Source organism: Heloderma suspectum, chromosome 2 (assembly GCF_057233095.1).
Source record: "Heloderma suspectum isolate Gila_16-S chromosome 2, 16-S_ref, whole genome shotgun sequence".
NCBI lineage: Eukaryota > Metazoa > Chordata > Lepidosauria > Squamata > Helodermatidae > Heloderma > Heloderma suspectum.
The window spans coordinates 342,814,013-342,834,630 of NC_139459.1; the positions used below are offsets into that span (position 1 = coordinate 342,814,013).

Consider the following 20,618-nt stretch of genomic DNA (forward strand, 5'->3'; position numbering starts at 1 on the left):
GGGGTTCACTTTTCACTGCTGTTATAAAGAAAAGTCAATGAAAAGAGCCTCACCCCATTTTGGCTCAGCCCTAAAGCGTAGTGCATTTCTAATAAGTCTCTCTCTCTGCTTTAATTTACTCTAACTTGGTTTTTGAGTTGTCCTGAGGCTTTTTTTTTTTCCTTTTCCCAAAAGGACAATTAAAGGCCATGCCGATTAGTATTTCCTTATATGCCAAGTGAAGCTATTATCATAATAAAATACAAATTCCATGTGCATTCAACTGACTGTTCATTTTATTGTGTTTCCCTAAAGTGTGCTTGCCATTAAATGTGATGGGGGGGGGCTCAACTTCAGACTTCTTGCTTTGAAGGACTCAGACTGACCCAAGATCGGCACAGCTGCCTAGAGACATTGGAAGGGCAAAGCAAAGCTCCTGTGGTGTCTTTTACTCCAGTAACAGTTTGAATAAGATAGGACAAAAAATAATTAGGTTACAAATACCCACCAGCAAGGATGAACAATTTTCACTTCATTTTTTTTTTAAGTCAAGCTTTTAACCTACTTACAAATATGCAAACAACATTTTGCCTTCCACAAAATTATTACAATGTATGTATACAGCCAGTAGGCAGCATTATATACCTGTATGCTATTATGGGCTGAACTGAGGGTTAACACACTGAAGTTTATATAAGACAGAAGTGCTGGTAGAGCGGCCATGTGTCCTCTTTTACAGAGGACAGTCCTGTATTTGAAAGGTTGCTAGGGGACTGTCCTCTGTTTTGAAGGCGTCCTCTATGTGAAGGGCTGTCCAAATCCAGTATAAAGATAAAGAACCATCAGTAGGAAGAGCTGGGCCTTGAAGTTGCCCATCAACAGCACCTGGACAGCAGATTGAGCAAGGCACACAGGTCACCTGATCACAGTCTTCCACACTATTCCGTGGTGCACTGTATTTCTATTAAAATCTATAATAATTATTTCTAAACTTGCATCTATGCATATAAATTAGAACATGCTAATTTTATGCAGGTGTCCTCTTTGTCCTCTTTTTTAGCGATCCACAAGTGGCCACCCTAAGTGGTGGTGGTGGGTCAGCCTGGAACTGGAGGTTTAGTGAGCTTACCCATCCTTATTCCGGTATCCCTTGGAGGATAACGTTCATAATTACTGGGATTGAGTCTTAATCCTGTGTTGGTACTTGATTTTGAGGTGATAGCAGTAGCCAGGAACACTTTTCAACAAGTTAGACCTGTGAGCCAACTGAAACCATTTCCTTCAGATGGGGATTTGCCCATCCACAGTTGGCAACCACTAACTTGGAGTACTGCAATGTGTTCTCTGTAGGCCTGCCCTTGGAGATACTTATGACAGCCTTTCCCCTAGACTTCTCTTTGTTTCAGAAACTGGAGTCCTACTTAAGGATGGGTGAAAATTTAGTTTCAGTTTGGTTCTAATAAGAATTTACCAAAATTTGCAAAGTTCTGCATACTTCACCAAGATCTCAGGCAGAGATTTTTCTCTAGGCTCCTTTCGCACCCTCTCCCCTAAACCAGACTGGTTTCTCACAGTCACACCATTAGCCATTTCACTTTTAAAAAGTGCCCTGGAGGAGCATAACTGGCATGTACCTCAGAAACGTCCCACCTCAGGGATATCCACATCTCTCACACCAACTTAATTTAGTGTAAGGGGTGCAGGGTTTCCCTTTCTCTGTTCCCTTGCGACACCTCAGACTTTCCTAGTCTGCTTCCCCAAAGTTGTTCCCAGAGGGAACCAGCCCACAATTTACCTAGAAGGAAGCCCCCCCCCATATGTTGCTGTTTTCTGGGGTCTTCAACATGGTGCTCATAGGCCTTTCTCTTGCCACCTGCCAGGCTCCCTGCCTCTCCTGATTTTTATTTTATTTTTTAAGATTTTAATTAAAAAAAAAACACGGAGAGGCTGGCATGTTGCACAGTGTAGAGCCACCCTCCAGCACCATTTTTGTTTCCAAGAATGTTTAATGTTGCAGTCCTATCCATACTTAATTTCTTAGAAAATAAAAATGGTGGGTGGCTGCAGCCCAGTGCTTCATTTTGAAGTGTGCCCAGCTGCCCATAAAAAACGAAAAGGAAATGCTGCGAGTGATAGCTGTGTGTTTTGCCTGGTTTGTCTGTGTGTGTAAGCTGATTTGTTTGTATGCCTGTTTGGCCTCAGTGTGTGTTTTGCCATGCGTGTGTATTGTTTTTACTCGGTGTATGCATGTTTTGGGGTGGTATGTGTGAGCACCACCTTAAGCATGTTCTCTACCTGTGAATAATGGCTCTCCTGTTATCATTCCCCTCCCATATACTCCAGAGAGAGAGGGGAAAAAAAAAACTTATTGTGCGTACAGGGCATGGTAAGAACAATGGCTCGCACAGAAACAAAGGGGAATGCTGCTCTGAGGATGGATAATTCCTTATATTCTGAATGTAGAACTTTTTGGGTGTAGACGTAAAGTGTGTGCCTTCCATTTTAATTCAGAATGGCATCAAAAGTTTGGAAACTATTGTCCTGTACCTGGGATTTCATTTTTTGTTGTTCAGTCGTTCAGTCGTGTCTGACTCTTCGTGACCCCATGGACCGTAGCACGCCAGGCCTTCCTGTCCTGCACTCTCTCCCGGAGCGTGCTCAAGTTCGTATTCATCGCATCGGTGATGCTATCTAGCCATCTCATCCTCTGCCGTCCCCTTCTCCTTTTGCCTTCAGTCTTTCCCAGCATCAGGGTCATTTCCAGGGAGTTTTCTCTTTGCATTAGGTGGCCAAAATATTTGAGCTTCAGCTTCAGTATCTGTCCTTCCAATGAGCACTCAGGGTTGATTTCCTTTAGGATGGACTGATTTGACCTCTTTGCAGTCCAGGGGACTCATAAGAGTCTTCTCCAGCACCACAGTTCAAAAGCATCTATTCTTCGGTGCTCAGCCTTCCTTATAGTCCAGCTCTCACAGCCATACGTTACTACTGGGAAAATCATAGCTTTGATTAGACGGACCTTTGTCGGCAAGGTGATGTCTCTGCTTCTTACTATGCTGTCTAGGTTTGCCATAGCTTTCCTCCCAAGGAGCAAGCGTCTTTTAATTTCATGGCTACAGTCACCGTCTGCGGTGATCTTGGAGCCCAAGAAAATACAATCTGTCACTGCTTCCATTTCTTCCCCTTCTATATGCCAGGAAGTGATGGGGCCACATGCCATGATCTTCGTTTTTTTAATGTTGAGTTTCAAACCAGCTTTTGCACTCTCCTCTTTCACCCTCAACAAGAGGCTCTTTAGATCCTCTTCACTTTCTGCCATTAGGGTGGTATCATCTGCGTATCGGAGGTTGTTGATAATTCTCCCGGCAATCTTAATTCCGACCTGTGATTCATCCAACCCGGCATTTCTCATGATGTACTCTGCATATAAGTTAAATAAGCAGGGTGACAATATGCAGCCTTGTCGTAGTCCTTTCCCAATTTTGAACCAATCGGTTGTTCCATATCTGGTTCTTACTGTTGCTTCTTGACCCTCGTACAGGTTTCTCAGGAGACAGGTAAGGTGGTCTGGTACACCTATCTCTTTACGAATTTGCCAGTGTTTGTTGTGATCCACACAATCAAGGGCTTTAGCGTAGTCAATGAAGCAGAAATAGACGTTTTTCTGGAATTCTCTTGCTTTCTCCATGAGGCAGCGAAAGTTGGCGATTTGATCTCTAGTTCCTCTGCCTCTTCGAAACCCAGCTTGTACTTCCGGTAGTTCTCGGTTCGCATACTGCTGAAGCCTAGCTTTTAGGATTTTGAGCATAAACTTGCTGGCATGTGAAATGGGCACAATTGTACGGTAGTTTGAACACTCTTTGGCGTTGCCCTTCTTTGGAATTGGAATGTAAACTGACCTTTTCCAGTCTTGTGGCCACTGTTGAGTGTTCCAAATTTGTTGGCATATTGAGTGCAGCACTTTAACAGCATCATCTTTTAGGATTTTAAATAGCTCAGCTGGAATACTGTCATCTCCGCTAGCTTTGTTGTTACTAATGCTTCCTAAGGCCCACTTGACTTCACTCTCGGGGATGTCCGGCTCAAGTTCAGTGAGCGCACTATCATGGCTATCAGGGACATTCAGATCTTTCCTGTGTAGCTCTTCTGTGTATTCTTTCCACCTCTTCTTAATCTCATCTGCTTCTGTTAGGTCCCTGCCTTGTTTGTCCTTTATCATGCCCATCTTTGCACAAAACGTTCCCTTGAGATCTCCAATTTTGTTGAAGAGATCTCTAGTCTTTCCCATTCTGTTGTTTTCCTCAGTTTCTTTGCATTGTTCATTTAAGAAGGTCTTCCTGTCTCTCCTTGCTATTCTCTGGAACTCTGCATTCAGTTGGATATATCTTCCCCTTTCTCCCTTGCTTTTTGCTTCCCTTCTTTCCTCAGCTACTTGTAAAGCCTCATCAGACAGCCACTTTGCTTTCTTGCATTTCTTTTTCTTTGGGATGGATTAAGTTGCTGCCTCCTGAACAATGTTACAGACCTCCGTCCATAGTTCCTCAGGCACTCTGTCTATCAGGTCTAATCCCTGAAATCTATTCCTCACCTCCACTGTATATTCATCAGGGATATGATTTAGGTCATACCTGAATGCTTTAGTGGTTTTCCCTACGTTCTTTTTAAGCCGAAATTTTGCAAGAAGCAGCTCATGATCTGAGCCACAGTCAGCTCCAGGTCTTGTTTTTACTGACTGTATGGAGCTTCTCCATCTTTGGCTGCAAAGGACATAATCAATCTGATTTCGATATTGACCATCTGATGATGTCCATGTGTAGAGTCACCTCTTGTGCTGTTGGAAAAGAGTGTTTGCTATGATCAGCGTGTTCTCTTGGCAAAACTCGATTAGCCTTTGTCCTGCTTCATTTTGTACACCAAGGCCATGCTTGCCTGTTATCCCGGTGATTTCTTGACTTCCTACTTTAGCATTCCAATCCCCTATGATGAAGAGGACATCTTTTTTTGGTGTTAGTTCTAGAAGGTGTTGTAGGTCTTCATAGAACCGATCAGCCTCAGCTTCTTCGGCCTCAGTGGTTGGGGCATAGACTTGAATTACTGTGATGTTGAATGGTTTGCCTTGGATTCGTACTGAGATCATTCTATCGTTTTTAAGATTGTACCCCAGTACTGCTTTTCCCACCCTTTTATTGACTATGAGTGCTACTCCATTTCCTTCCTTTCTACCAAAAATGGCACTCCAGGCAAGTGACAATAATAAAATACAGATTAAAAACAAAATCTTAATTAAAACATAGCATAAGCACAAATTAAAAACACAATTCAAAACACAACAATAAAAGAAATAAACAGTAGTGAATCAATCCAAAAGCCCTTCAGCAACAGACCAGCTTATATGCCAAAGACCTGCTTGAATAAAAACATCTTTGCCTGATGATGGAAGGATAACAGAGAGGGGGCCAACCTAGCCTCCCTTGGCAGGGAGTTCCAAAATCTGGGAGTGGCCACCGAGAAGGCCCTCTCTTGCATCTCCACCAAATGTGCCTCTGATGGTGACAGAACCAAGAGAATGGCCTCACCTGAAGAACACCTGGTCAGGAACAGGCTGGGTTCAGTCTTGTGTGGTCTACTTTTTGTTGTTTTACACTAGAATTCTTGTGGTCCACCAATTTGCAAAGTAAAAGCGTGGAAGCTCCCTTCATACAATGAATCAATATTAAGGGATCCTAAGCAAACACTTAAGAATGTAAGAAGTCCCTTGGAGGAGACCAAGGTTCACTGTTCCAGCATACTTGGCAAGAATCCTAGTGCCAGCAACTAGCAGGCATTAGGTAGCCCACCTGAAATTGGCCTATGGTCTACAGTCAACCTTCTGCCTATCCCTACCATAGACTAGGGATAGGTGAGAATTTAGTTTCATTGTGGTTTTGGTAAGAATTTACCAAAATTCGCAAAGTTCTCTATATTCAGGACCAAAAGAACATGAGATTTTTTAAAAATGAGTATGGGAGAATCTGAAACTAACAGATTTGTCCATCCAGGTCCAGGCCTTTGAGCGCTCTGGTCTGGGCTTGAATCCCTGTATATTCAACTGTGTTATTGCTTAATTAGGGTTGCCGCCTCTTTTTTCTGACAGGCACCTCAACTTTAACAGCTCCTTATCTTTAACAGCAGGCAGGTACAACATGGTCCTCTCCATACTGGAATAGCTCAACGTATTGAATTTGGCTGGTGCAGCGGGGTCAGGGTTATGTTTCAGTTCATTTTTTAGAATAATTTACCAGAACCTTCAAAGTTCTTCATATTCAGGAGAAGAAAGATTTGAACAATATGAATGCAGGAGAAAGTGAAACTGGCTGATTCGTCCTTCCCTGCCTTAGACTGACAAGCCTCTTGTCACACCTGTAGCCCAATGTAGCCTTTCCTGTGGCGGGAACCAGCTTTTCAGGGATTGAGCCTGGGGCCTTATACGTGTAAGGCACATGTGCTAACACTTGTAGTAAGGAACAGGTTTGTGAGCCATCATATTTCTGAGCAAGAAGTGAAGACAGGCTTCCATCAGTCATAAGGACTACACAGCACTTTTTGCCAGGAACATAATTTGCTTCTTGGCCCAGCACTGTAGCTATGAAAAGGACAAATTTCATGCTAGGGATCATTATGAAAGCAATCAAAAACAGAACTGCCAATATCATCATACCATTACACAAATCTCTGGTATAATTACCCTTGGAATACTGTGCATAGTTCTGGTTGCTGCAACTTAACAAGGGTATTGTAGAGCTGGCAAAGGTGCAGAAAGGGGCAATCAAATGATCAAGGGACTGAAGCAACTCCTGTTTGAGCAAGAGTTACAATATTCGGGGCGGTTGCGTTTAGAAATAAAAAGGTCAGTAAGGGGGACATGATAGAGGTGTATAAAGTGATGCATGGAGAAATTGGAATATTTGTTTTACATTTATTTATTTTTATTATTTTTCTACCACCTTTCCAAAGGAGACACCGAGGTAGTGTACAACAGATCAGAATAAAACAACTATTATCCCTCTCCCATAACAGTAGAACTTGGGCTCATCCAATGAAGCTGAAGCGGGGGGTGGGGGTGGGGAGTGATTCAAAACAGAGAAAAGAAAGTACTTCACACAGCAAATAGTTAAATTATGAAATGTGCTACCACAGGGCAGCTTTAAATGGAGATTAGACAAACCCACAAAGGATAAGGCTATCATGGGCTATGACTAGTATGCTACCTCCAGAACCAGAGGCAGCAGGCCTCTGAATTACCAGTTGCTAGGGAACAACAGTAGGAGTGGGCTATTGCCCCCGTGTCCTGTCTGTCATCTTCTGAGAGGCATCTGGTTGGCCACTGTAGGAAATAGGATGTTGGCATCCAAGCTACTGCCCCCAAGCTGGGTGAAAAGCTCTTGATCATTTGGCTTGCTCACTGTTCTATGATGAGCCCGTTCTTTACTTATCCTAGAACAGGTGTACGCGTATCTATTCGTCCCTTCCTCCTTTGCTACTACTACAACTAGTAGTATTTGCTGTGCCAAAAATAAACCAGGTACTTTATATAGATTAAAACAACACAGCCCTGCCTAGAAGCTCACAATCTAATGAAATGTTAGAAGGTGTGCATCCAGCCCTGTAGCAATAGCTCATCGTCCGCTAGCCAGATCCAATTAATTCCATTTCATGTCTGTATAACAAGAATTCCTGGATTCTTTTCCCTGGATTTCAGAGGGCAGTGATGTCATGGTTGAAGAGAAAGCATTGGAAGCCAATTCTCTTACGTTTCATCTCCATTTCTGGTTATACATAAACACACACACAGACACACGTCTCTCTCTGTGTGTAATTATTTTTACATTTCTAAGCTACCCAATAACTAATGTTCTCTAGGTGGATAACAAGCAGTTAAAAAACTAAAGTGCCATAGAACAGTTAAAAATATAAAATACAACACAAATGTTTTAAAGAATAAAACAATATAATGCAAAACAAGAAATGGCACAGAAATGGATGAAATAGCCATTAATAATCTAGGACTCGGTCTCTCTTTATTTATTTATTTATTTATTTATTTCATTTCTATACCGCCCAATAGCCGAAGCTCTCTAAAATGTCTGGGAGAAAAGAAAGATCTTTGCCTGGTGCCGAAAAGATGAAGTAGGTGCCAGGCGAACCTCTTTGGAGAGTTTATTCCACACGTGGGGTGCTATCACTGAGAAGGCCTCGTCTCTTACAGCCACCCGCCTAGGTTCCTTTGTGAGTGTCAGGAAGAAGAGATCAGGAAGCAGTACCAGGAGCTTTGGTTTCTCAAGGGCAACACCTGCGCAAAGAAGACATTATGGGCATCCATTTTGTCTCTGACGCAGTCAGCGTGTCTGACTGTCAGGCTTAGACTGAGAAAATTAGATTAGGTTGGTAAAAGGACTGGACAAAATCAAGGAGGACAGGTCCATCCAAAGCCATCAAATCCCTCCCCTACCCATAGGTAAGCTGAGAACCCATTCCAGTCCAAGGGCCTCATTCACGCTGGGGAAGGCTATTGGGGGCTGCATGTCAGCAGTGGGGGACAAAAGAAAGCCTCGGAAAGATGAGGGCCAAGCAAAGGTGACTGGGAGCACGTAGAAGCAGTGGTTCCCCAGGGCCGAAGTGGCAGCGCAGTTGGGATCTGAGAGGAACCCTGGGGAACTGCCACCTTAAGGTGCTCTCCACAGGAAAGGCAGGAGCTGAGCGAAACCAACTAATCCACCTCCCCAAAGTGCCAGGAGAGCCTTGAAGTGGTGACTCAGTCGAGGTTTGGCAACTGCCACTGTAAGACACTTCAGGCAGCTTGTGGTGGTGGCTCCAAATGGGACAGCCTCCCTTCTTGGACGGGGGCAGGGGGTTAAAGGGGGGCAGAGGCTCTGCAAGGGAGATGAGGCCTTGCGGGCCAGAGGGGGAGCCTTGGCAGGCCGAACTTGGCTTCCCATCCCTGGTGCAGTGGCTAAGAATCAAATGAGACATTCCTAGAGATACACGGGGTTCCAACTTCCCAGTCCTGTGTTTCTCACGTGACACAATTGCAGGGGTTGTGTGAGGACACTTGCAGGGGAGAATGGGAAGGAGGGGAGGTACTTAATCAATTTTTGGCCCACCAGTTTCCTCTGTTATTTCCCCCCAGATAATTTCCCCTCAGCCAGGTTTTGAAATTGGAAGTGAGCCCAGCTTGGGGAAAGCAGTCTGAAGAATGAGAGGCTAGGGGCGATCGGCAGGCAAAAATTGGCAGGTGTGGGATGAGTTAAGCACCCCTTCCCCACTCCCTCCTGACACCTCCAATCCTCACCTGCAAGTGGGACTAGGTATTGCCAAAATAATGGTCAGTTCTTCTCTAAGACTCTGAGCTGTTCCTCATTCAGGACTCACATCAGCTACAAAAACGTATTCCTTCAGTCGCCTCCCCAAATCTACATGATGGAGGTAATCGTACTGGCCTGTTTTGCAGGGCTGTTGTAAAGGTTACTGAGATAATGTATGTAAAGCACTTTGCATATCTGATATTATATAAATGCTTCTGCGCCTTCCATCCCCCACACTTCCTATGTGCCTTCTTATAAGGAGGGAGAAAAAAACATGCCAGAGTCAGCCTGTGTGTCATGAACACTGGGGCATTTTAAATGGGAACTCTGGAGGAGCAACTATCCCAGATTCCTCTGGACTGAATCAATGAGAAATTACCTGTATAATATGGTTGGTCATCTGAAGGTGACCCACCTGTAAGAATATACTCCCTCAAAACTGTTTAAATGTATGTGGTATTTACATCCTTTCACAGCTCTGCAATTTAAAATGCCATAAAAACCCTATATGAAAGCAGCTCTCGTGTTATTCCCAGCTATGGGAGGGGGGATGTAAACTCTAGCATTAAGGGAGAGGTGAGGGAGGGGTGTGGTGGCTGTGGGTTTTAGAACAATGAGTGCCGGTGTTCTATAATTCCATTCCCTAAACTGGGGAAGGCAAGTCTATTGGCTCCAGGCTTTTCATCCTTCCCACCTCTTGCCAAATTCCCAGTAGGAGGATGCTCTTCAAACATTGCATCTGTCTGTTGAAATAGCCAGGGAGGTACTCCTGTGCAGGTGATAGCAATGCACCACGCCCTGGCAGTCTGGGAAAACCAGCCCTTAATCCCAACAGCCAGGATATAAACAGCCCCCTTGAGAGTGTCTGGAACAATTTGGGTCTGCGGGGAGCCTGTCCTGAAACTTACGACGCAAGGGGCCCTGATTTTGCTGTAACTGAAAAGCTGAAACTTGGCTTGGGCAGGATGCCCTCCAGGGTGAAATTTGCCTTTGTCTTGGCAGTGACTTTGTTTCTTCCAGGTAGGTAAAGCACGCAGTGTTCCAAAGAAGAGAGCATAAATAAGACTGAAGCACCATGGGGATGATTTGCCTGGAAAACAGGGGAGTTTGTTAGGCAAGCTAGGAGCTGCCCTAGTAACAGGTGGGGCAGAAATTTGTTTGGTTCACATTGTGAACTGGCCTAATTTTGCACTTTAGACCCAAGAGTTCTCCTTTGAAATTTGTACTTCTCTGAATTTTGCAATGGAGTGCTCCAGTCAAAATATGCATACAAAAATGTATATATTGGGGGAAAGTGCACAGAAAAATGTGTACATTAGCAAAAACAATGTTCAAAAATACATTATATGAGGAAAATTACTTGTAAAATATGTATATTAGGAAAATCGCATACAAATATGCATGAATCAAGAAAAACGCACACAAAAATGCATAAGAATATTTGTGCAAACATTTTTAATTAAAAAAACCCCTCTTCTTGAGGGATAAATGGAACTTACGACTGGAAAAGTTCTCAAAGTTCTGGATGAACTGAACTTAAAATGGGAAAACTGAGAAATGGAAATTGACAGATTTATCTATCCTTAGTAGCAGGCCTGCAAGGTATTCCTGGGCCATAATGCCGAAGATGTCCTGGATGTGGCTATAGTTATGATTGACTGTTCAAAGTTGTTTTTTAGTTATATGTTGTTTGTGTATATTGTCTATGTGCTTTTATGTAAATGGGTTTTAAATGTTGTATATTGTATTTTCATGTTTTTAACTTCTGTAAACCACCCAGAGAGCTTCAGCTATGGGGTGGTATAGAAATGTAATTAATAAATAATAATAATCATAGAATAGTAGGGTTGGAAGGGGCCTACAAGGCCATAGAGTCCAACCCCCTGCTCAATGCAGGAATCCAAGTCAGAGCATCCCTGACAAATGGCTGTCCAGCCTCGTCTTGAAGGCCTCCAGTGTGGGAGAGCCCACCACCTCCCCAGGTAATTGGTTCCATTGTCGTATTGCTCTTACAGTCAGGACGTTTTTCCTGATGTTCAGCCGGAATCTGGCTTCCTGTAACTTGAGCCCATTATTCCGTGTCCTGCACTCTGGGATGATCAAGAAGAGATCCTGGCCTTCTTCTCTGTGACAACCTTTCAAGTACTTGAAGAGTGCTATCATATCTCCCCTCAGTCTTCTCTTCTCAAGGCTAAACATGCCCAGTTCTTTCAATCTCTCTTCATAGGGCTTTGTTTCCAGTCCCCTGATCATCTTTGTTGCCCTCCTCTGAACCCTCTCCAGTTTGTCTGCATCCTTCTTAAAGTGTGGTGCCCAGAACTGGACACAGTACTCCAGATGAGGCCTAACCAGTGCTGAGTAGAGGGGAACTAGTACTTCCCGGGATTTGGAAGCTATGCTTCTATGAATGCAGCCCAAAACAGCATTTGCCTTTTTTGCAGCCACATCACATTGTTGGCTCATATTCAGCTTGTGATGGACAACAATTCCAAGATCCTTCTCGCTCGTAGTGTGGTTGAGCCACGTATCCCCCACCTTGTAACTGTGCATTTGGTTTCTTTTTCCTAGGTGCAGAACTTGGCATTTGTCCCTATTAAATGTCATTCTGTTGTTTTCTGCCCAGCACTCCAGTCTATCCAGATCACTTTGAATTTTGTTTCTGTCTTCCAAAGTATTAGCTATCCCTCCCAATTTTGTGTCATCTGCAAATTTGATCAGCATTCCCTGCACCTCCTCCTCTAAGTCATTCATAAAAATGTTGAAGAGCACTGGGCCCAGGATTAACCCCAGCGGTACCCCACTCGTTACCTCTCCCCAGTTTGAGAAGGTCCCATTGATAAGCACTCTTTGAGTCCGATTCTGTAGCCCACTGTGGATCCACCGGATCGTTGTTTCATCTAGCCCACTTCGAGCTAGTTTGCTCATCAGGATATCATGGGGCACTTTGTCGAAAGCTTTGCTGAAGTCGAAGTATATGATGTCTACAGCATTCCCACGGTCTACAAGGGAGGTTACTTGATCAAAAAATGAGATCAGATTTGTCTGGCAGGACTTGTTTTTGACAAATCCATGTTGGCTTCGAGTAATCACGGCATTGTTGTCAAGGTGCTTCCAGATGGATTGCTTTATGATCTGCTCCAGAATTTTCCCAGGGATTGATGTCAGACTGACTGGTCTGTAGTTCCCAGGTTCCTCCTTTTTACCCTTTTTGAAGATAGGGACAACGTTAGCCCTCCTCCAGTCATCTGGCACTTCCCCCGTCCTCCATGATTTCTCAAAGAGAATAGACAGCGGTTCTGAGAGTTCTTCTGCCAGTTCCTTTATGACTCTAGGATGCAGTTCATCTGGCCCTGGAGATTTGAACTCATTCAAAGTAATGAGGTGTTCCTTGACCATATGCCTGTCGATCTCAAGCTGCAATCCTGCCCCTTCAGCCTGTACTTCGCCTTTGCCAGGGGGGTCATAGACCCTCTTTTGGGAGAAGACTGAGCCAAAATAGGAATTGAGCACCTCTGCCTTTTCTTTGTCATCTGTTATCGTTTTGCCATCCTTATTTAATAGCTGAACCACCATTTCTTTCCTCTGCCTTTTACTATGCACGTAGCTGAAGAAAGCCTTTTTGTTTTTAACATCCCTTGCTAACCTCAGCTCATTCTCAGCTTTAGCCTTCCTGACGCCATCCCTGCAATTCTGTGCTATCTGCCTGTACTCTTCCTTTGTTACTTGGCCTTCTTTCCACTTCCTATATGTGTCCTTTTTTGTTTTCAGGTCATCCCTAAGCTTTTTGTGAAGCCACATTGGGTTCTTCTGTTGTCTTCCACCTTTTCTTCTTGTTGGAATTACTTGTGATTGTGCCTTGAGAATTTCCTTTTTTAAAAGCTCCCACCCATCTTGGACTCCTTTTCTCGCTAGCATCGCTTGCCATGGGACCTTACTGATCATTGTTCTGAGTTTATTAAAATCAGCTTTCCTAAAATCCAGGGTACGCGTTTGACTACACTCGGCTTTTGCTTCCCTTAGAACCAAGAACTCAAGGACAACATGGTCGCTTTCCCCCAGAGTTCCTGTAACTGCTACTTTATCCACTAAGTCATCTCTGTTGGTTAGGATCAAGTCAAGGATAGCCGATCCTCTAGTTCCTTCCTCTAGTTCCTTCCTCTACTTTCTGTAGGAGGAAGTTATCCGCCACACAAGTCAGGAATTTCATGGAGGGGGCTAGTTTTGCAGAATTTGTCTCCCAACAAATATCGGGGAAATTGAAGTCCCCCATTACTACTACATCATGCTTCCTTAAAACATTGGCTATTTGCTTTTCAAAAGTTTCATCCTTGTCTTCTCCTTGATTGGGTGGCCGGTAGTAGACTCCGACCACCAGGTTCCTTTTATTCTTTGCTCCATTTATTTCAACCCAGATGCTCTCGATGGGTCTACCAAGCTCCTCCTCCTGTATTTCTGTGCAGAGATATGTAATATTATTATTAATAATAATAATAATAATAATAATGAGAACAGCTGTGCTGCATTAGAAAAAAAGGCCCATTAAGTCTGATCTCTTCTGAGGGTTGCCAGGTCTTGAATGCTTGAGGGAATGCTGAACAGCACAAAATGCAAATACAGTAACTTATTCCTCATGGCCCACTCCCAGTGTCCCCTGGTTTAGAGAGATGCCGAATCAGTACTCTTCAGCATCATATTTCATGGCTGTTGACCTGCTGAGCTCGTACGAATTCTTCTTATGTTTGCACTATGTTGCCAACAGAACTGTAGCAAACATTTCCTAGGGCCAGAGAAGTAATAAAAATGCCTTACTCAGAGACAGTCTATTTTAAAAAAGCAGTAGCTCTACAAAACAGGTTAGGCCAAGAGATACTGACTTGTCCAAAGGTATCCAGTGAGTTGCATGGTTGACTGAAGATTTGAATAACTTCAGTAGGAGAGATATAAGCACATGCTTACTAACTCTTTAGTCGAAATCAGTGGGATGTAAAGGGGTTTAACTTTGACTGGATCATGCCATTGCTGCTATATTATTTCTGTAGCACTTCTTAGCACAGCAAGAGACTTGCTGGTGCTTGTTTGTGTATGTTGTACAGAGGATTGTTACTCATTTTAAATATGGGGGGGGACCAGGTTAAATTCCTGTTCAGTCATGAAGCTCATGGAAAGGCCTTGAAGGCAGCCTAACCTATCCTAAAGGGTTATTGTAAGAATAGAAAGATATAAGATTTGTAAACAGAGTCTGTGTCAAGAGTTGGCATCTCCAGGCACCTGCTAGGGCCCATATCCCTGCAGGGGGACCACTGCAAATCCTCTGAATCGCCTGGCTCTGGTGCTACCGCTGTTTGTCCTCCTCCTTGCTGTTATTGCATGTTCCCCTGCTCTCTGCTATCATGGAAGAACTGACAAGAGCAAGCGCATGAAGCAGCTGCCTCCAGGTCCCTTGTGCTCTTCTTTTGTGCAGTAGTGTGGATTGGGCCCAGGAGAGGGAAAATGAACTGGGGCTGTGTGACAGGAAACCTGTAGCTCTCCAGATGTTGTTGGACTCCAACTCCCATCAGCTGCAGCCAGCATTGCCATTGGTCAGGGATGATGGGAGTTGTAGCTCAAGGGCATCCAGGGGGCTCCAGCTTCTCCACCCTTGGAATAGAGAGCAGTGACAGTGGTGGGGGGGGGCACTGAAGGCATCCTGCCCAAGCCTCCTCAAAATCTAGGATCGTTGCAGATTGTAAAGCATTTTCTATACTGAAAAGTGCTATAGAAAAAATAGATAATGTTTTCCCAGTGGGGTTCTGGAAAGAACTGAAATCCAGCAGGAAATTCCAGGTGGGAACTCTCTGGAGTCTGCTGAACATCCAGAAATTATTCATGGCAGAATGAGTACATGCCAGACCTGTTTTACCACCATCTTCTCCCATTCTGCTGCTTTCACATCTGAATGTCAACATGATTACTCTTTATTATTTATTCCATGGAACTGAAGGCTGTGCATATGGGGACCTCAGGCACTCTTCCATCCAGGCACCAACCAGACTCAGCAGATCTGCTTAACATCTGCAAGGTTGCTGCATTGCGTGCCTTTAAACAATGGCCAGGAATCGTGTCTATCTGTGGACACGTCAGCCTTGGTTCTGAGCCTAGTAAGGCCCAGCTGTTGCTCCCCCCCACTGCCTGCCCTGCCCTGTGGAGGAGAATGTGTGCTGAGTTTGTTAGTGTGGTAGAACTGGATTATTTTTAGAGTGTCCTCAAGGGATCATCCATCTCGAAACCCGAAACTGCTGAGTTGGTGAATGGTTTATCAAGCTCAGCTCCGTTTATGTGTATGCTGATTTGGCTGTTGGGATCAAATAGCAACGCGCACTTAAGGGGAAATTCTCCTTGTTCATAGAAACTACAGGCTCTGCACTCTTGTTTTCTTTCCACTCTTCTGTCCTGCGGCAATCCCTGTATGATATAATGGAATAGCTTGAGAGACTCTAATCATTACCCTTTCTACACCAGTGATTCAGATGGAGAAGACTTTACATTGACATCAAAGTGTAATCCACATTACAAATTAATCAACCCACTTTGCCAAGACATCACATGGTGAGATGCTTGGATGAAGTGACTCTCATTTCTGATGCTTGCAACTCATGTCAGTGAAACAGTTGCTTTAAAAAATGGTTTCAGTTGGGGTAATTTTCACTGTTATCGTCTTTTTTCCCCAATTTATGTACATGCCTCAGAATAAACTCTTGTTGATTCAGAAGTGCCTGGACTTCAAAAGTAATGTTTTTTATTCAGGGCTTTTCTCAGGGTAGGGAAAATGTCATGTGTGAAGCATCCCTTAAAGTATGAATGACTTGGCAGCCAGTAGCTTCTAGGCATTCCACTGGAAATCGGTCAGTTTCTGCCTTGTATTCACTCACTGCTCTGCCTTATCTTCTCATTAAGTTCTTACTGACATCCTACAAATTTCGGGCAGGCAACAAAAGAATTATGAAACTAAGTTTACTTCAGGATAAATTATAAAAACAACATGTAATTGAAGAATAATAATTGGGAAGACACAACATCACAAACATAAGAGCCATGTTAGATCATTGGACAGTGGTCTGTGTAGTACAGCACTCCCACAGTGGTTAGTCAGATGCTTCTGAGCACCCCCCCCCCCGCAGCCTTTTGACCTCCAGCAACTGGTATTTAGAGACATAGTGCCTCTGGAAATGGAGGATCCATTTAGCTATCAGCTCTGGTTAGACCTGTCATTCACAGATTTTCCCTTTTAAAGCCATCTAAAAGCACCATCCTATGCATGTTTAGACAGAAAAAGGTCCTACAGCTCACAGCATTCCCCAGCCAGCCATCTAGGACTTTTTCTGTCTAAACATGTATAGGATTGCACCCTAAGCCAGTGGGCTTTGCTACATCTTATGGCAGCAAATTCCATAAGTTAATTACACACTAAGCAGATGTACTTTCTTTTGTTCATTCTGAATTTACTCTCAGTCTGTGCCTTTGGGTGAACCTGAGGTTTAGTAATATGATCGTGCTGTAAGATTAAGGATGTGGGAGAGTTTTGTTTGCCCTGCATATTCAAGCAAGCCACCCTAATTTGCACTCCCCAGACTAATATGCAGATCAGAACTCAGTTATTCTTCAGAATGTGCACTTCTCTGAATTTTGCAATGGAGTTCTCAGCTCAGAAATGCATATTTTAGGGGGAAATGCATATGATTTAAATGCAAGTTTTCATGTGGTTTAAGAAAAATCACAGAAAACTGGATGGAATCGACTTATGATTGAATACATAAGAAACTGACAGAGACCGGAAACAGACTGATCTGTCCATCCCTATGTAAGATTCAAGATTGTGGCAGGCAGAAATGTGGCAGGTGAGGTTTTGGCTAAAGGGAAAGGCTTTGCCTGTTGAATGTCTGCCACATTTTGGGGGGTAGTGCTCATTTGCCTTTAATACCCACATGACAGGTGGCCACTGAGCAGGTGTAACTTTCCCAGCAAGGAAGTGCAGTGATAGGGAAAGCTGCATCTGTCGATGTTCTGCCTTTGAAAGGCATAGGATTCCTACCAGAAAACAAGGTGGCAAAGGCACTAGGATTATACAGTGCTGTTACTCAGAAAAAACTTTGTGGCTGGCATCTTGACTGAGGAAACTGAAAGTTTTTTTTAATTTAATTTCCTTTCCTAAACAGCCTGGATGTAGAAATCAGCTAAAGAGAATGATGGACAGTAGATCAGACTTGGACTTAGAGTTAACTTCGTTCAGACCCGGTTTTGCTAAGGATTCACTGAATGGGCATGTTGCATTCTCTCTCTCTCTCTCTGCCTTTATTTCCTATCTCTTAAATAGGAATAGCAGTGACCCATCTGATAGGAATCTGATATTTCCTGATCCGATAGGAAATAAGGAGGCATTGTCACCAGCCCTGTGCCTTATGGATCGGGTGAGGAATACACCTAAACAAACAGTTTCTTGGAAGTAATTGGTTGGTGTGTGGGCTGCTGCCTGTGGCGTCAACAGGAGCAACGCCTTAAATGGAGCAAGAGAGAGCAAGCCTGCATATCTGGAGAAATCACGTGGTGCAGATCTCTCTTGGGACTATGCTACCTGTTTGCTTTCTGGTCAGCAGCATTGACACTGCTTCCAATCATGAACCTTTCCTTAAATGTCATTGATGCAGTAGTCCTTTGGCACACTGTATTGAGTTCTGGGTCTCTTGATTTATAGAAGTCTGCCATTTCATAATCTCTCTCCTTTGTGGTCTTTCTCTCAGGTGTGACACCCGTGAGTATTGAAAGGGCTGTTGAAATGACAAACCATTTGTCTCCCACTGTGGCAAATGGAGCAGAGGCAGATGACCTTGAGAAGGAGGTTGCCCTGGATAAATATGGGCTTGAGTCTAATGAACCTGAAATAGATTCTAATGAAGTGGGCTTGACTCCGCTTGATGATTCCATGGAATACGATGAAACCTTTTTACCTGACAAAGAAGAAACAACCAAATCCCCACAGGATGCCGGAAGAGAGGAAACCAATGCAGAGAGGGGAACTAACTTGGGAGAGTCCCCAAAGGATAATAACAGGTCAGAAGCCAATGCTGTTGAAGATGACAACCCAATTGCCCTTGAGGAAAATGGTGAAGCTGAGGTTGATTCTCTCGACCTTGTAAGACACATAGTCAAGAGAGCTTTTGAGGGTGACGATGAAGCTGGTGGACCAGAGACAATAAATGAAGATGACTTTTCATTTTCCGATTTGTCCAAGATCCTTGAGCCTTTGATACAAGCTTTTTCTGGATCTTCGGAGTCTGAGGCTCCCTCGCCAGATGACTTTTTCTCGTGGTTCCCTGCCTTCATGGGACTTCTGGAGCCCAACGAGGAGCCTAGTGCAGCCAAGCCAACTGGCTTGCCAACAAACAGTGTTACCCATCCAACAAGAAGTTCTGGTTCCCCAACTTCCCCAGAGCTGCCTCTGCAAATAGCCCCTGCCTCATCCTCTGCACAGCCAGCTGAATCTGAGGCCCTCCCCTCCCCTCCCTCTCTGTGGGAGGAATTAGTCACTCCTGTTCCACCAACCTTACCTGCCCCCCTGCAAACTAGTGAGCCTTCTCTCCCAGATGTGCCAGACTCTGAAGAAATGTTTTATTAAGCAGGCACAGCCAAGCTTAGCTGTCCTCACCTTTTGAGGAATGAGGCAATATGTGTACCAGCAGTTCAGATGGACAAAGGTGAATCTCCTCTCCCTCACATTTTACCTCATGATCACCTATATGGTGGGCAGAAGGTAGCTCTCCAGAAGTTTTGAACTTCAAATCCCATTATTCCTGACTACGGGTCATACTGGCAGGGACCCCTGGGACTTGAAGTCCAAAATATTTGGACTTGTCCATCCTAACCATGTCCATCTTAACAATGTAATCCTGCATATATCCAAGAATAAACCTTTGAATCTTGTTGGGATTCTTGACTGCTCCCACTAAAAGCTGAAATGCTGCTCCTGTGAGGAAATCTAGTAGGACAAATATGTGTTGTACCCCGACACAATTAATTAACTGTGTACTGTCCCCTTAAATACAGTGCAGCCTCCAGATTCTCCTCATGTTTCTTCTGTCAGACCAGGAATGGGCAGGCTTCAGGCTTGCGGGATCTACCTTTATTTTTTAAATAAAACCCCAAGATCCACCAACCAGAGCCTGGGGAGAAAAGACATATATTTAGATGAAGCCAGGAATTTGGTTGGAGTACCAGAACTAAATGGAGCTCACAGTCCTTCCACACAAAAATCTACTCCAGGTTACCCCAAGCTTTCTTCATCTCAGTAGTATAATTTAGGATGGGAGGGGAGTCATTTTGTTGCTGCTATTGCTAAATAACTGCAAGTTAGAAATCTTTGCGAATCTACTGACAATCATCCACAGATCTACCTGTCGACCCAAATCTGCCTTTTGTCCACCCCTGCACTGGACTAGGAGAGCTGTATATCGGCCTGCTTCATCAACCTATTTAGTTACCAACACCTGTGTGGAGAACGAATTTGTAGTCAAGGTTCAACAGACAACTCCAAACTCAGGACTTTGGGGTTCTATTTCTAGCTCATGGCCAGTCTAGTGCAGGGGCTGGCAACTTCAGGGGCTCCAGGGGCCAATTTCAGCCCCTCGGGGACCACACTGTTGTATACTGCTGAGCTGCAACAGCTTCAGAACAATCAATGATGGCCTACAAAGGCCAAACTGAGCTTTTTAAAAAGGTGCACACTTTGTTTTAATGCTAAATGTGCCCTTTTTAGGCCACTGCAATGTTTTGCTGCTGAAGTTTGGCAGCAAACTGCTGCTTGTTTTGGTGTTGCCACCGTAGCAGCAAATTGAGGGGTAGTGGTGGGGAGGGTGAAGCTGAAGGCCAAGGGAGCCTGCATGTAGGCCATGTTCTAGTGGGTTAGATTAGTGGGAGGAAGGATAAGAGATGAAATATCAAGGATTCTTTTGTCAGTTGGGTGAGGCTGGATTGGTGGGTTGAGTGGAAAGCCAGAATTTTCTACATTCCACCCTCAGCATCAACACCAGTTTGCTGGGCCCCGCAGTGGTGGCAGGCACTGGAAGGGATAGGTAAGGCATTGGCCCCAGTGGGCTATGCTGGAGCACCTGAACCACACAGCAAATGCCCCAACATGCTGGGTGCTGGCGCTAGGCCTCAACTGTAATGCACGGAATGTTGAATGCTAGAATATTTGGCTTCTTGCTTACTTCTTGTTAACACAAAAAGGAAAGTTGCACCCAATAAAGTTCAAAGACGTGAGGGCCT

At 44.2% G+C, this 20,618-nt stretch overlaps 1 protein-coding gene across 1 annotated transcript; it reads left to right on the forward strand.

Moving 5' to 3' along the window:
* Positions 1-8,575: 8,575 nt before the first annotated feature.
* LOC146355286 (uncharacterized) lies at positions 8,576-18,969 on the forward strand. Its single transcript, XM_084829865.1, has 3 exons — positions 8,576-8,592; positions 10,156-10,340; positions 18,095-18,969. Exons 1-3 carry the CDS (start codon positions 8,576-8,578, stop codon positions 18,967-18,969), a joined length of 1,077 nt encoding a protein of 358 aa, XP_084685991.1.
* The last annotated feature ends 1,649 nt before the right edge of the window (positions 18,970-20,618 follow it).

What these genes read in the sequence shown, in the direction of transcription:
- LOC146355286 (XM_084829865.1), top strand. An exon ending in AGTGACTTTGTTTCTTCCAG is followed by an intron (nt 10,341 to 18,094) that starts GTAGGTAAAGCA and finishes TCTTTCTCTCAG; the next exon opens with GTGTGACACCCGTGAGTATT.